The sequence below is a fragment of the Oreochromis aureus genome, linkage group 3 (genome assembly GCF_013358895.1).
Source record: "Oreochromis aureus strain Israel breed Guangdong linkage group 3, ZZ_aureus, whole genome shotgun sequence".
NCBI classification, from domain to species: Eukaryota; Metazoa; Chordata; class Actinopteri; order Cichliformes; family Cichlidae; genus Oreochromis; species Oreochromis aureus.
In genome coordinates this window covers 24,816,718-24,832,420 of record NC_052944.1, presented here as the reverse complement: position 1 = coordinate 24,832,420, position 15,703 = coordinate 24,816,718, and the positions used below count along the sequence as shown (strand labels likewise).

The 15,703-nt window shown below is 37.2% G+C and overlaps 1 protein-coding gene across 2 annotated transcripts in view; it reads left to right on the top strand.

Moving 5' to 3' along the window:
* Positions 1 to 15,703, top strand: part of LOC116328675 (immunoglobulin superfamily member 1-like) — a 228,760-nt gene that overhangs the window by 64,511 nt on the left and 148,546 nt on the right. The window contains exons 3-4 of one of the 2 annotated variants that reach the window (XM_039609716.1): positions 11,662 to 11,718; positions 14,145 to 14,411. In XM_039609716.1, the coding sequence (XP_039465650.1) occupies positions 11,662 to 11,718; positions 14,145 to 14,411 (324 nt within the window). The remainder of the gene's footprint in view (positions 1 to 11,661; positions 11,719 to 14,144; positions 14,412 to 15,703) is intronic. The other variant, XM_039609717.1, reaches the window with a different exon arrangement.

Below are 15,703 nucleotides of genomic sequence, written 5' to 3'. Positions count from 1 at the left end.
GCATGTCAACTCATAACCCACTAAGATGACAGGACAACAGAAATGCATGTTCAAAATATTATCACAAAATAGAATTTCCTTCATACAGTAAATTACTTGTGCTGCACCAATCAAGCAGAAAACATTTCACAATTTACTATATTAACAACTAAATTTATTGTCTGATCACTGGTTGGTCAAACCAGAATTTTTTTTTTTTCCCCCTTCACAGAAGTTAAACTGTTGTCCTGCAACCTGGAGAGTTAATTGTCAGCAGTGGATACACTCAGCGTTTGATAACAAGTGTCTGTTAAATTTACACAATTTTAACACTGATGACAGATAACAAGCTGATCTTCATTGCATGTGTGTGTGTTAGTAGGCAGGTTTAATACATGTGTGTGCAGTGGAGGTGCAGATTCAGCAGGGCATGTCCTTAAAACTGCCTTTCCTTCACTTTTCTCTGTTTATGTGTGTTTGTGTGAGTTTTAGTTTTACCTTTGTTGCAATCCTACGGACTCTTTATCATCCTCCACAAGACAGTCGGCCACAGTTTTCCAACCGAATTTTCATGTGTTCTCACATTAACAACAACAGACTTCATTTTTCCTCCATGCTCTCTTCTCCCCACTTCTCACAGCTTCTGTCTCTCTCCCACATCTGCAGCAGTTCACAGTTGTGGCTTGTCAGGGCCCCAGTGGGTCGTTCTTCTTCAGCTTTGCCTTTTGTCTTTCACTCTTTTCAGTCTCTTCCTCTGCCATTTCAGCTCCCAGTATGGCAAATGTGAAACTCAGACAGTCTTCTCAAGTCCATTCACACACAGTGATGTCGCTGGTGAACCTCCCAGCTTGTGATTGGGAGCGCATGCTTCCATTCATCCATGGTATTTGTACATGCCGCTGAACCCTTTAAGGTTTAGGGCAGTGCTGCGTTCGGTTCACCTTGTTGACTCTTGAAGTCGACGCCGTTGCTCTCAAACTGCATTTTGTCTTCAGGGAGAGATTGATTGTCCTCGAAGCTTGTTCTTCAGTGTAAGGTGTACATGGAGTGAAGCTGTGTAATATTCAGCCAAAACACGGGCTGGGTGTGGTTCCAATTATGTTAATCTATCATTTTGCTCCGGCCGCTGTGCTTGTGGAGGACATTGATCCAGTTCCGTAGCCACCTGTACTAACACACTAAAACATTTATTTAATATCATTTTCATCACTGCTCATTAACACTTTCCCTCTCTTATTCTTCTATCCACATTTTAACACATCTCTTTCCATCACTCTCGGTTATACACACACCCACAGCACTTCTCACACACACACACTTCTCTTTACTGCATTCCTCAGTTTCTACACACTTCATACTGCATGTATTCTTTCCCATATTTCTGAAAGAGAAAAAAAAATCATGCAATCAAAACCTGGATTTGCCCGGACCACCCGGAGGTGGCTGTACTGCTGACCTCAGCTTTGTGGAGAAGCGCGTTGGCCGTCCAGCCTTTTCCTTGTGGTGCAAAAGTGTTAAACACCATAAACTAAGGACAGAGTCCTTCCCACAACAGTCCTGAAATCACGCGTCGTATTCCTGAGGTTTCCCTCCCAGTGGTCCATCCAAAACAAAAAACAAAAAAACAACAAAACCAACAACAACTTAAAAAAAACTACAAACAAACAAAAAACTCTTATCCCTGTCAACATCTTTCTCTTACATAACACATACTTCACCCATTTGGAGTTTTCACCCAGACCACCTCTAGGGACACAACCTCCCCACAGCTCCTGTAGCCGCTTTGCTGAGCTCAGCACCCATTGCAGCCGGGCGTCCCCTCTGCAGCCTTTGCTTCGGTACAAAGTGCTAAAAACCATAAACCCAAGGACAGAAGAGTCCTTCCCAAGGACAGAAAAATCCTTCCCACGACAATCCATAATTTAGGTGTCGCTTTTTTGAGGTTTTCCCTTTTTGAGGTCCGCTTGAAAACTCCCCCCAAATCAAAACAGCTCACCGTTGCAGATTCTTTTCCCATTTCTTTCCTCATAGTTCATTAAATTCCTGCATGTGTGAGTCGCTGAAGGCCTCTAGCGGTTCCCCCTTTTTTGAAAACAAAAGAACGGTGGGACTGGGGCAATTTTCCCCCAGGATGGTCAGTCACCGCGTACCTGCGATTCAGCGAAACTCACGTGAGGAATTCTGTTCGTGACGCCAAATTGTTATGGAAATTTTAACAATAACCTGCAACACACCCAGTGAGCTTGATTTGAAGTGGGTTTAATAAACACATTGCAATGTGGAGAGCGCATCCCAGTGAAACACCAGGACCATCTCTGAATTGTGGCCACCGCCCTTACATCTTATATACAGAGACACAGACAAAGAACATTCCTCAAACTCTTACATGTTGGTCCCTCTCACGGGGGGCTATACCTCCTCCCGCACAGAGAGAATTATGACCTTGTTTTCTGCTTAGCCTTCACCTAAGGATTTACATCCCTGATAAGCAGAAGGAGCCTCACTATCTGTTTAATGTCTCCCATTACAATGGCCTCACTGTGTTAACTTTCCACATGCATGTAAAGTAGTGTCAGGAGTGCTCTTACTATGGTAAAGTGAGAAAGTGATATTACTATAACTAATGTGATATAATTAAATATGTGATCAATATATGAGAAAAGAAATCTGCCACCACAACTATTATACTAAACAACAGTAAACTGGTCTGTTTCCTGACATCATCTGATGTTTTTGTAAAATCTTTGGTTGTGTTGTTCTGTTTTTCCGCTGCCTGTGCTCTCTGTAAAATTATTAAAAGACAGTTTTGGTAATGAGCTGGATTACATCCTAGAAACGTGCAACTCCAACACTTTAAATATGTGTTACAACACACTCCACTCTTTACTGTTTTATCTAATATTTGGAAAAAGAAGAATGTGTTTTTTTAATTCATAACAACAGCTATTCACTGCTTGACTTTGCTTTTGTTTAAAATTTTTTGCCTAATAAATTATATAAATTCAGTTTGTTGTCAGTAAAACTGTAAGAAATAAAATCCTTGTTGTTTGAAAGAGCTGACATTTTGGTTCTTTGGTGTTTGTTTTTTTTCTCACGCCTCTAAGCAAACTTATAGGCAGCATCCTGCAGTAACCATAGCAATCTTTTTTTAAAATCGATCTTACTTTTAACACTTTTATTTAAAAAAAAAAAAAAAGTGTGATTTTTTTTTAAACTTTCTTACTTCAAAATAATCTCTCTTTCAAACTTATTTATTTAGCCTACTTTTGTTTCTGGCCCAAATAAAAGCAAAGTAATGTCATAGAGGAAAAGGATAAAAAAATAAAATAATCAAATATATGTTAACAAATCTCTTAATCGTATCTTGAGTTTTGACCTTTTGCACCAGTTAAGCCTTCGAAATAATCCTCGTCTTAAATCTTGAAGATTTTAGGTTCAATAATTTAGAAATAATCTTACTGCTGATGCAGCAGACGTCAGTGCACTTAAAACATTTCCTCTGGATCACTTTTGTCTCCTTACAGGATTAAAATAATGAAAAAAGTCTGTGACTGTTTGTATGAGTGAGCATATCATTTCTGAATTATGCAATATACAGGTCACAACACTGATATCACAAACATGCTGTTGTTGTCATTTAAATATGTTTGTCTGAAACAGGTCTCTGTTGTAAATGAGACATTGAGTATCAGTTACTGTACTGCAGTCGATGGCAGTTCAGCACTAAAGGGCCACTTTTTTCTCATAAATTTGCCACTTTAATGTCGAAACATTTTCCCTTCTTCTTTTCCTCATAGAAATGATGAATAAAAACACTTACTGGAATAACGGACACACAGATATTTCCACACTGAAACAGTATTACTATTACTTATATGGTTTGCCATGCTAAAAGCATTTGTAACCCACAAACCTACAATAATAGCATTTGTCCACATGGTGTCAGCATCTCTACATAAACAGAGTTGAAATAAGTCAAAAAGGCCACAAGTTTGAACTTCTGGTCTTTGCTGGAAAATAAGCAAAAAATCACAAAGTCAGTGAATCTTTTTCTGCAGCAATGAAAGTTTAAGTTGTTTCTTTTCAGTCCCTCGGGCTCAGAGCTGATTTGTGAGGAATAACTTAGCTTCAATAACACTAGTTTTTAAAACTAAGACAAAACTAAGACTAAGAGGCCAACTACACCTGCTGCATGGCCTTTTGTTACAATATGCTGTTGATTCTTTACTTTGTTGTTGTTTGTGTGTGTGTATACAGAGGCTTACAGGCTAACCTATACACCTATACAAACTATACTATACTTTGTTGAGGTGGTGTGTAAGATCATCTGTAACTAACATTCACTCCCTGCCTACTGATTATATGTTTTTCTACTACCTCAGAGAATAAGTGATGCAGACAGCGAGCATCAGACAAAAAGAGAGGGCCACCATCCTGCAGGGAAAGAACTGAAGAGAGAGAAAACAACACAATCAGGAAGAGCATCGAGGTGTGAAGGACATGTAATGTCTGATAAATGGTTTGGTTCTTATACAGCGCTTTTTTACTCTGAGCACTCAAAGCCCTTTATACAACTTGCCCAATTCACCCAAGCACTTTTTTCTATTTACTTGCTTTCTATCACATATTCACACTCCAGTAGACGGATCGGAGAGCAGCTTGGGGTTAATATCTTGCCCAAGGATATTTGGCACGCAGACTGGAGCAGAAGGCGGTCGAACTATCAACCTTCCAATCCTGTCTGACAGGATTAAATTTAAAGACATTTCATGACAAAGACACTAGTGACATAAAAAAATGCAAATGGTTTTAATGACTCTGTTCTTATTGTTGGTCCTGGCTTGGCTAAAGAAATTGTAAAAAACTGGAAACCCTTCTAAAACTAAAACTATGAATGTAGCAAACTCAATGTTTATGAGGGGAGTAGATGAAGAGGAAATTATTGATGCAGTTACATCCTTTAACTCCAAGAAATCAACTGACTGTGATGGCATTGATATGGACTTAATTGAAGATATTATTGGATGTATTGTGAAAGAATTTACCTACATTTGTAATCTGTCATTACAAAGTGGTTTATTTCCTGATAAGATGAAAATTGCAAAAATAGTTCCAATATATAAAGCTGGAGATAAACATTTTCTCACAAACTATCGGCCCATCTCTCTACTACTGCAGTTCTCTAAGATACTGGAAAAAGCATTTTACAATAGATTATATGACTTTATCACAAAAAACAATGTACTATATGAACCAGCAGTATGAATTTAGACCCAAAAGGACCACAACGCATGCCTTAATGGAGTTTATAAATACAGTAACAACTGTTTTGAAAACAAAGAATATGCTGTCGGAGTTTTTTGGATTTAAAGAAAGCATTTGATACAGTTGATCACAACATTTTACTTAACAAACTATGTACATATGGGATCAGAGGGGTGGCAATATTATGGGTTAACAGTTACCTTAAAAACAATAAACAATTTACCCAAATAAATGCCATAAATGCCAAAATTGAAACCCGTTGTGTGTGGGGATCCCCAAGGATCAGTTTTGGGGCCACTGCTTTTCATATTGTACATTAATGAGATATGTGCAATTTCAAACTCTTTGAAAGTAACATTATTTGCAGATGATGCAAACTTACTGTGCTGTGGAAGTAACTTGGAGCAACGTCTGAATGAACTAGAAAATGAATTATAATCTGAAGACCTGGTTTGACCATATAAATTAACATTGAACCTGAGCAAAACAAAATTCATAATATTTGGGAATCGCATATATTCTACCAATAGTAAACTGACAATAAATAACATTGAATTAGACAGAGTATCTGAAATAAAATTCCTCGGTGTGATAATACATCACAAACTATCCTGGATTTACCACTTTACTTATATCAAAGGCAAAATATCAAAGTCTCTGGCAATTCTCTACAAGGTTAATGATCTCATCAATCAAACATCATTATATACTTTCTATTGTTCTATTATACTGCTGTACATGACATACTGTGTGGAAGTGTGGGGAAACACGTATAAAACAAACACCCATCCAATATAAATTCTGCAAAAAAGAGCAATAAGCATAACAAATAAAACTAATTCAAGAGAACCATCAAATCTACTTTTTATCAAATTAAATATTCTCAGTTTTAAAGATTTGGTTGACCTCAGAACTGCGCAAACAATAAACAAAGCAGCAAATAAATCTTTGCCCCACAACATTCAAAGCTTGTTCCAAATAAGACCAAATAGTCATGACCTGAGAGGAATCCTTATGTTCAGCAAGCCAGTAGTAAGGACAAATATAAAATATCACAGCAGAGGAGTTAGTGTGTGGAACACCTGTACAGATGTAATCAATAAAAGTACATCAATACAAAAATTCACACGATTGTTCAAAAATAATAAAATGCATGAATATAGGAAATTTTCCTCTCAGTGACTGAGTTCTCTCATTGTGTCCTCATTTTTATAGATCAAATAGAGTTGGATGTCTCGAGACCAATAATTATATAAACTTTTCTGAATCTAAATAGTGTACTTTGGTAGAATTAAAAAATAAGTGTAGTGCAGGTCTATGATGATTTTTAGTGCGACTATCATCTAGTTTTGATTCTAGTTCTGTCTTGGTTAAGTCCTAAGTAGTCCTGATTTTGAACTGTTGTAGTCCTGTTTTAATTCTGGATCAGTTCTGGGTCTGGTTGAATTGGGGTTTAGTCCTCGTGTCTTGATACAGCCCTGATTGTGTTCTGCCTTGCTGCTTAATTAAAAAACTAGTTTAAGGTGTCCTGCATATGTGATATATATTTTTTTCAGTGGTCATTTCAAGTCATTCTTTTTTGAACAAAACGCAAAACACAGCCTAATAAATCTTTCAGTCATTTCAAAAGCATCAGCTCTAAGAGCCGTGCTCAGAGAGTGCTTTGTAGTGAATCAGAAGAGTCGACTCCCATTGAGCGAGCGCCAGCTCCTAACTTAATTTCTTTTCGCTGCTCAGCTCTCACACAGTGGCTCAGTTATGCTCCAATCCCTCCATATTGTGGCCAATCACATGCGAGGATATAGGATAATATCATTATGTGAAAAACAGAGAGGGTGAGAGACGCGGCAGTCAAGTGGAGCGTGCGTCTGTCCTCTCAGTAAGTGAGTGAGACAGTAGACAGCGGTGAGGAGGGCTGTGCGAGTGCATCGCAAAAACACATAAATATGCCTGACACCCGTAAACGAAGCAGCATCTGGCTGCAGTTTAAGGACTTTTTTGTCTCGGTCACGGTCTCGACTCGACTTGGTCTTGGTTTTGCCTTGATTTCGGTTTAGGCAGTCTTGACTACAAGTCTAAGATCAAGGCCAGAGTAACCCAAGCTTAAGTGTTCATTAAGGTGTTTTTTACATAAATTAAGCTCAGAGATTAAGCAGATGTTAAACACAGGATGCTTAGCTTATGTAAAAATGTAGTTTGTTGTTGTTTTGGTTTACGTGCTAAAAATGGTTTTATTTGTGTATGTTCATGTGTTAGACTTGTAAATAGTTAAACATGTATGGATCAAATAATATTGAATCCTGGATATGGATTTGTAAGCAATGAAATTTGAAATAATGGTGTAGGAACAGGAAAAGTGTAAACTTCATCCTACTTCTTTTCGAGCACACACATTCTGTAGACAGATTTACATGAAAACTTGATGATTTTTAAGTTTTTTTTTCTTTTTCTTTTTTCTCTTGTTATTTCAGTTATATTTGCATGTTCAAAATTAAAAAATTCTATTCTTCTAATTCTACCTATTCATTAAAGATCAAACTGCAAACATGACAATACAGAATAAAGCCGACACACATGTCGGCAGGAACAGTGCCGACATGTGTGTAAAGGGTTGTTGGTGGTTACCGTCTATTCTGCCACAGGTTTATTTTTAATCCACTGAAAGGCCTCATTTTCATCTCAGCCACATGGTAAAGAGGAAATGCAGCCTGTGGTTTGAGCCAACAGTGTTTTGTGTAGCATCAGTATCCAGCAAACATAAGGACAGGACCAGATCCTAAAGCACACTGCACTTTATTGTCCTCTTCATACCCTGATGAGGACAATACTTTAGAATATTAACATGTCAGTAAGATGTAAAACTTTAATGACTGAAACCATGAACATATGCAGAAAGTGTTTAAACTCTGACCTGTAGATCAGACTGTGACAGGAAGGATCACTTCTCAAAAAGACGTGACTGATGGAAAATATTGTGTAAACATTGTTATTTGTATAACTGCAAGTTCGCACAGAGCTACAGTATCTGCACCATCTCTGCACTGAAACAAACCTCAATGATCTTTTGTTGTTTTCTTCATCAGCCTGCAGAGTTAAAATGAGGAAGAACAGTTCATTATAGAAACTGTGCTTTAACTGCTCCATTAACTATTTACAGGTATTAAAGTAAAAGAAAAAAAGATTACACATCTTTACTGTAACAGTGTCAGAGCTGACAGGTGGGGAGGTATGGAAAAGAAAGTAGAACGAAAGAGAAGGAAAGAGAGAGAAAGAGAAAAGAGGTAACGATACAGAAAACAAACAGCACCTGAAAGACAGCAGAAGGAAGACGGAGCCCCCATGAGGAGAGCCTCTGAGAACCAGAAGCAACGGGCAGCCGACCCTCCCAGAGACCAGGGACCCGTCACAACCTGAGGACAGGGCCCAGGGCTATGATCACATGCACATAAATGCACAAGGACAAACAACCATCCACATCAACCCACTGCTCTAAAACACTTCAAAAACTCTGGTGTGAATGTGGTGCTGTCTTATTCTTGTTAACAAACCTCAGTAAGTGTAAAGGGGAACTGGAAGCTTGGTCCAGTTATAAGTGAACTGTTTAACACGATGACGCAACATGTGGTTTGTTGCAATGCTTTGTGCATTTTCTCAGCATGTTTTTAAGATTTAAAGTTACTATGGCAACATGAGTAAAAATAAAGGTAAAAGTCTATCAGGAATAATTATTATAACATTAGATACACAGAAAAAACATCTGTGTACAGTCATGTTGTAGGTAATACACCAGAGTATACTTCTGATATATTAGTCCACACATAACTGAATTATTTGGACAGACAGATTAACGCCTGTGGAATCACACAGTGTTTAAGTCTCAGTTTTTTATTTATGTTGACTGGAGGGTGTAAGTTGACACTTTTGTGATCTCAATAGAGATTTTGTGATGACCCACAGGTAAGTCTCTGTGTTCCTGTGATCAGTTATCTGTAACCCAGTTTTCTTCATTTGTTACCATTGAGGCCTGAAACTATCAGCTTCATAATAAAGGTCACCTTTGTTTGATACTCTGAGTCCTGCTCTGGATGTGGGTCTGCTTTTTGAACTGACTCTGGACAGAATCACACGGTCTTGGTTTGTAACATGTGGTGTTCAACACAAACATCATTATTTCACATCATCAGTTTGTTTTATTGTGTTTACATGTAGTCAGAGTCTAAGGTCAGTGTGCATCTGTACATACATGTCAAAGCAAGACAAAGAACAGTCTGCAGAATAAATGAGTTCCTGCTTTACTTTGAAATGACAACACATAATACATTTATCTATGAATTTAATTGTTCTTTAGTTGGTGAAACATAAAGGTCTTTAGTCTCACTTCAGCCACACACTGAGTCATTTCCTGTGTTTGGGTCTCCACCAAACTTAAAACCAGAATTTAACCACAAGGTGAAAACTTTCACAGGCCTGAGGTCAAAGGAGCCTTTTCACTATAGTACTGCATGATGATGTTTCAGCTAAGAGTCAAATAAAATAAATACATTTTAATGCAGCCTAAAGTAAAAATTAACTTGAATTCCTCTGTTAAACAATTAAAAGGAGAAAAATGATTTAAAAAGGCTTTAGTGAAAATACAGGCACCAAAGTAGAAAAGGTGTTTTGGTATATTCACTCTCAGAGACTCCCAGTCTGCAGAGACCTGCCAGGAGACAAATAATAAAGGATACTGCACCCAAAAAATCCCCCAAAAGGGCAAAAGATATGTCCTGAAATGAAGCAACAGAACGGCTTTGCATATTATAGAGAAAGGAAACAACACAACACAAGAAACAAACTTCGATGTTTGCAGTGGACAGGAAATATAAACATGTCAACCAACTGCTGCGGTCAAAGCTACAGGAGCTGTTTGAGTTTTGTGTGAAAGGGCAGGAAGCACAGAGAGACCAATCAGAAGAAGAGCTTGTAGAAAAACTCTTGTCATGTCTATGTTGAACACAACTTCTCCTTTTTCTGTAAAGTAAAACTGTTTGAGATTATCTGTGGATCAGAGTGCAGCAGGCTGGATGTGATGATGGGGCACTCTTTGCTCTGCATGATGGGCTTTTTCTGTAAGTACACGTCTGACATTGTTTGAATGGCAGCGATTAATGAAAATGTTTCTGATCTGTGAGAATTACAGTGTGTCACTGCTTTAACCTGTTTACCTGAGAGCTGGAACAAAGCAGACTTGTGATTCTTTAAGTGTCTAAATGTTTGATACACTGCTGCTTTTTGCATCACTTATAGTTACACACTGTGTTACAACAGTTTGAGTTATTATGTTTGAGCCTGTTTGACAAACAGAAGCACAGAAATTTGGTGATTACTGTTCATCTGGAAATGTATCTTTAAAAAGTCTTCCTTTATATTGTTTTTGATCTTGTCACTTGTATAATGTCTGATGATGTTTTATTCATTATTTTAGTGCTCAGTACTGTCATCTGTGGAAATGATGAAGGTAAGAAATGATTATTTTCTTCCAGTTCATATATGTAGCTGTTATCTCCTATAATGTGCTCAATAATATCCTCCCTGTGTTTACATGTTATCTTCTGCACAGGCTGAATGCTTCTATTCAGCCTGTGCAGTTAAACATAAATGGCTTCAGTAAGCGCTCCATGTGGAGACTGTGGCGTTCTTCAGAGCTTTTACTGATGTACCATTTGTACCACTTTCATTCTGTAAAACTGTAACAACAAAACAGAGCAGGTACATTTAATCTCAGTGTAGATGCACAGATGTCACATGACCAATGCAAGATCATAACATTAACAATAAATGGACAAAGCCTGTCAAGTAATGTAGGGAGAACCACATGCTGACATGTTTTATGCTGACAGGCAAAACAAAGCACAAACAGTTAGCTTACAGTAGTAATGTAACAAACTTCACAGACCCACAAGAAGGACAGAGCACTAATATGTAGAAACAATCCATCATCTCCCCAAACTTACACTTTATCCCATCTCAAGAGCAACAGATGCAGAACTATCACAGACACGGAGCTCTAGCCATTACTTTGTACGTCTGCTTTTTAACCACTAGATGGCGGACTTTGACATGGACAGACCAGGAAGAAGCAGATGTGCTGAGCGATACTGTAGATTCAATTACTTACAGGATGAATAAACCCGTTATATAACAAACTTAAAACAAACTATATTTCAGGAATAACCTGAGGGACAAATTATTTTATATGATACAGCTCACACTCCACTGAATTTATTGGTTAAAATATTAAAGTGATCATATCAAGAGTGCAACCATGTGAGCAGATGTTTCACTCAGCCACTACACAAACTTTATATTTACTAGAGTTTGTTGCCTTGAAACTGACTGATTTCATTTTCATGAGTATTTATCTGTCCATCCTCACAGATAACACTACTCATTCACAAGATGCTGATAAATCGGAGGAAGAGCAAACAACCTCAGGTACAGCTGATTGCAGCAGGAGTGTATGTAGTGCAGACTATGTCACTTATATTAGCATGTGTGCTGACTGCCTTAGTGTCCTTTTTTGTAATAACTCTTGGAGTTCCCAAAATCCTCATCAAAGTACACACGGATATAACATTAAAAGAAATACCAAAAGGACATATGTTAATTAAATATTGCTCTGATCTTACATTAGTCCTTTACCTTCATAGAGATTTTCTGCCATTTAATTTCATTTATTTTTTACAGCACAGCGTGATGAGTTTAGGGTAAATGCAGGTAACTCTAAAGTGAAAACAGACTCAACCACAGGTCAGTCAGTCAGAGTCCTGCCTGAAGATTTTAATGATCCTTATTCTGAATTCTTACTTTCAGTTATTTACAGTGGCATGCTGTCTGCCTCAGTGTCCTCATGGAAAAACTTTTAAAAGCTGTTAAAGTTATAAATGAATAAGGCTTCACATACACAAGAGTAACAAGTGAAAGAAACTGGAAAAAGTACCATCAGTACAGATTAATTTATTTATGACTGTCATGGTCTTTCATCATTTTACTCTGACTGCTTCTTCCTCGTCTCTGTTTAGTTTTTTGATTATTTCCTCTTTAATTTGAAGGTTTGGCTTCTTTCATCCTTTGTGTTATTTTTCTTCCTCCTTTATGATTTTCCTGCTTGTTTTCAGCTGTTTCTCATTCCCAGTCATGTATAAACAGCCCTGCTGTGTCTTTTCCTCAGTCTTTGTCAGAGCATCTGTGAACACTCACATGTGTTCATCGCTTAGTTGTTTATATTGACAGCGCATTTATTTCTAGTTTCTTATGTTTGGATTCTTTGTATGTTTCCATTTTTAGTCTGTTTAGATATTAAAGTTCAGTTTTATTTAAGTTATTTTACTTCCTGCATTTGAGTTCACACCTCTGCACTCCACTCATTGTTACAGAGACACATATTTACAAGTCTGTGGACTCTACTGGAAAAATGGACACAAAATACTTTTTCTCTAATTTGGTCTTTCTATGATAGTAGCTTAGTTTGGAGATTTTACTGTAGCAAAGTCATGTGTATATATATATAAAAACTCTTGTATGTGTATTATTATCTGTGTGTGTATAATCAGGTTTGCAAATCTGTAAAAACATCTGTGTGCACAGATATTATCAGCTGAAAAGTCTTAAAGTTTTGCTTGAAGCACTTAAAATACAGACATGTGGTCAAGTTACAGCTCACCTGCTTTCCAGTTGTCTGTGTTCTTACCCGTGACCTTTACTGCAGTTCTGCTGTGACAGATCCACAAATGAGTTTGGACAGTTTTCTATAAACTGAGGGTCCATAAACCCTGAGCTCAGGCTCACAGGCTCAGGCTTTCTGTCACACTCAGAACAAACCACCAGGTGGCGTATTACTCACTCATTTAAGTGACGTTATTCAGCTGGTGGTGGTTGTGTCGATAGAAACCAGGCTCACCTGCTCACAGTTGCAGTATGAAATAAAACTGCAGCTGGAACATCTGTGTGGCAGATGTGGTGGGTTTCTCCTTCTTCCACTAAAAGGACCACAATAATAGCCTCATATTTTTCTAACTTACAGAAGTTAAAATCAAGGCCACTCTGACAGCAGACAGCACAACCACACCAGCAGGGGGCAGTGTGACGCTGAGCTGTGATGTGAAGGAATCTGCTGACATAGAATATGAGCTCAGAAAAACCTCATCTGAAAATAAGATCATTTCTTTTAGCTCTAAGAGTGCAATCTCTATCTCTGATGGAGGCATCTACACCTGCAGAGGAAGGAGAAGAAACACAAGTTTAGTCACAACTGAAAGCGATTCAGTCGTCATTCAGGAAACTGATGAGTTTAAATATTTTTTTTCCAAGTTAAAAATGGCTTTCTCCAAATTATGGAGGGAATCACTGTTCAAACCAGTACTTAGAACATTAAATGCGTCAAATTATTAATTATTAGGCTCAGTGCGTCCTTAATGAAAACAAAACATGTTATTGTTGATTTTCAAGTCAAAATTTTTATCAGGAAGCAAATTTACGATTACTATTTACAAGAGCAATAAAACCATGACAGATATTTATAATAATTCTATATTTTTATAATTCTGTTGATGTGATATTTAATTTAATTTAATTTAATTTTATTTTCACCACAGGCTTCTGTGACACCATCAGCATCCCTATTTCCCAAGGCCTTGTATCAAAACGAGCTTCATGTACTGACTGTGTATAAATCTATCCAATGAATGTTTTTGACTAATAGTTATCTTTTAATGATTGGATGAAATTTTCACAACTGAAAATTGTTGTGAAAAAAAATTGTACTTTAACAACAGCTGGCTTTTTTTTTATGGTCACTTTACTCTAATGTTATGAATTTTTATGTTTCTCTTCTTTTAACTGGATCATTCTTATGTGAACAGTTCCCATTAAGCCCACTGTGACCCTGCAGCCATCCTGGCCTCAGATATACAGCGGTGAGACAGTCACTGTCAGATGTGAGATTCAGGGAGGTGAAGGAGCTCAGTGGACGTATGGATGGAGACGAGACCAAGTCAACATAGGTGAAACATCCAGTGAATACAGAATCATCACAGTTTCTGAGTCTGACAGTGGAGGATACAGCTGCTGCGTTGGAAGAAGCTCATCCTGGACAGAGTGGAGTGATACCATCACATTGAGAGTAATCGGTAATTTGGACACATTTCTTTCATTTTAATATCGAAAACATTGCAAGATAATTACAACAGTACTGTCCGTTTCTTTTTAGTTTGGTATCTAAAGTCATGCACAACATCTTTTAATTCTATTATAAAAATATTCAGTAATCACTCAGAGTCAAACAAAGAAAATGTTTCTTACATGAAAAAATAAATGCAAATGTAATTGTCCCAATTTCTTCATGTCTGTGGCTGCAAACACAGAGTTTTCACCACTATTTCAAAACTGAATGTGAGCTAATGTCCTGCAGCTAAACTCAGACAAAACTTTAAATGTTGTCATTGAATCTCGTGGGCTGAACACATGCTGAACACATGCTGAACACATGCTGCCATCAGCTGCTGCTCTGCTGGAAAATTTCAAGACAATAGCAACAAAAAAGAATTCAGGATTAAAACAAACCTACATTTTTTTTTACCACATCACAAAAAAAATGCAGTCATGTGTTTATCTTCAAAGGAAATAATTCAAAAATCAGATCTATTTCATCATTTAAAGACACAGACACTAGTTTACATGTTTTTAATTCTTCACACACAGATCACTGAAACTGTCTCTTTACTTGCTTTAGAAAAAATCAGCTGAATGACTGCAGACCGTACAGAACTCAGCTATATTACTGTTATGTCCTCTCTAATGGGCCAAGACCCAACATGAAAAGACATCCAATTTCTCTGAGTCACAATCAGCCACAGAAACAACTTTTTTACACAGAATAGATGTTTTGATTATTCAGTTTCAGTTTCAGTTTTATTTGTCATATGCAAGTTAGCACAGGGTCAACATTGCAATGAAATGTGTTTGACGAGCAGCAGTCACTCAGCAGCATGGTACAGTAGAAGAAAATATAATAAAATAAAATAAAATAATAAAAAAATAAATAGAAAAATAGTAAAGAGCAAAATATTACAGAGACGTGGTAAAAGAGAAAAGATGACTAAATATATATGTATCTATAGATATAAATATATGTACACTAGTGATTAAATAAGAAAATCTCCAAAAGAAATATGACCGGGGGGCAGATGGGATATTGCACAGGTATGAGCAGCAGAAAATTACAGTATTGCACTTTTTAAATATAAATATCAATAACAATAAAGTGGATTATTCCACAGATTTATAAACACAATGTTAAGACCAAAACACACAGAAATGTCTACACAAAGAGAGAAAACACAAGTTAACTCTCTTTGTGGACCAGAAAACTCAGTTTCCCTCATTCCAGGGTTATTTGTGTTGTTTGCTTTCATTCACTCTG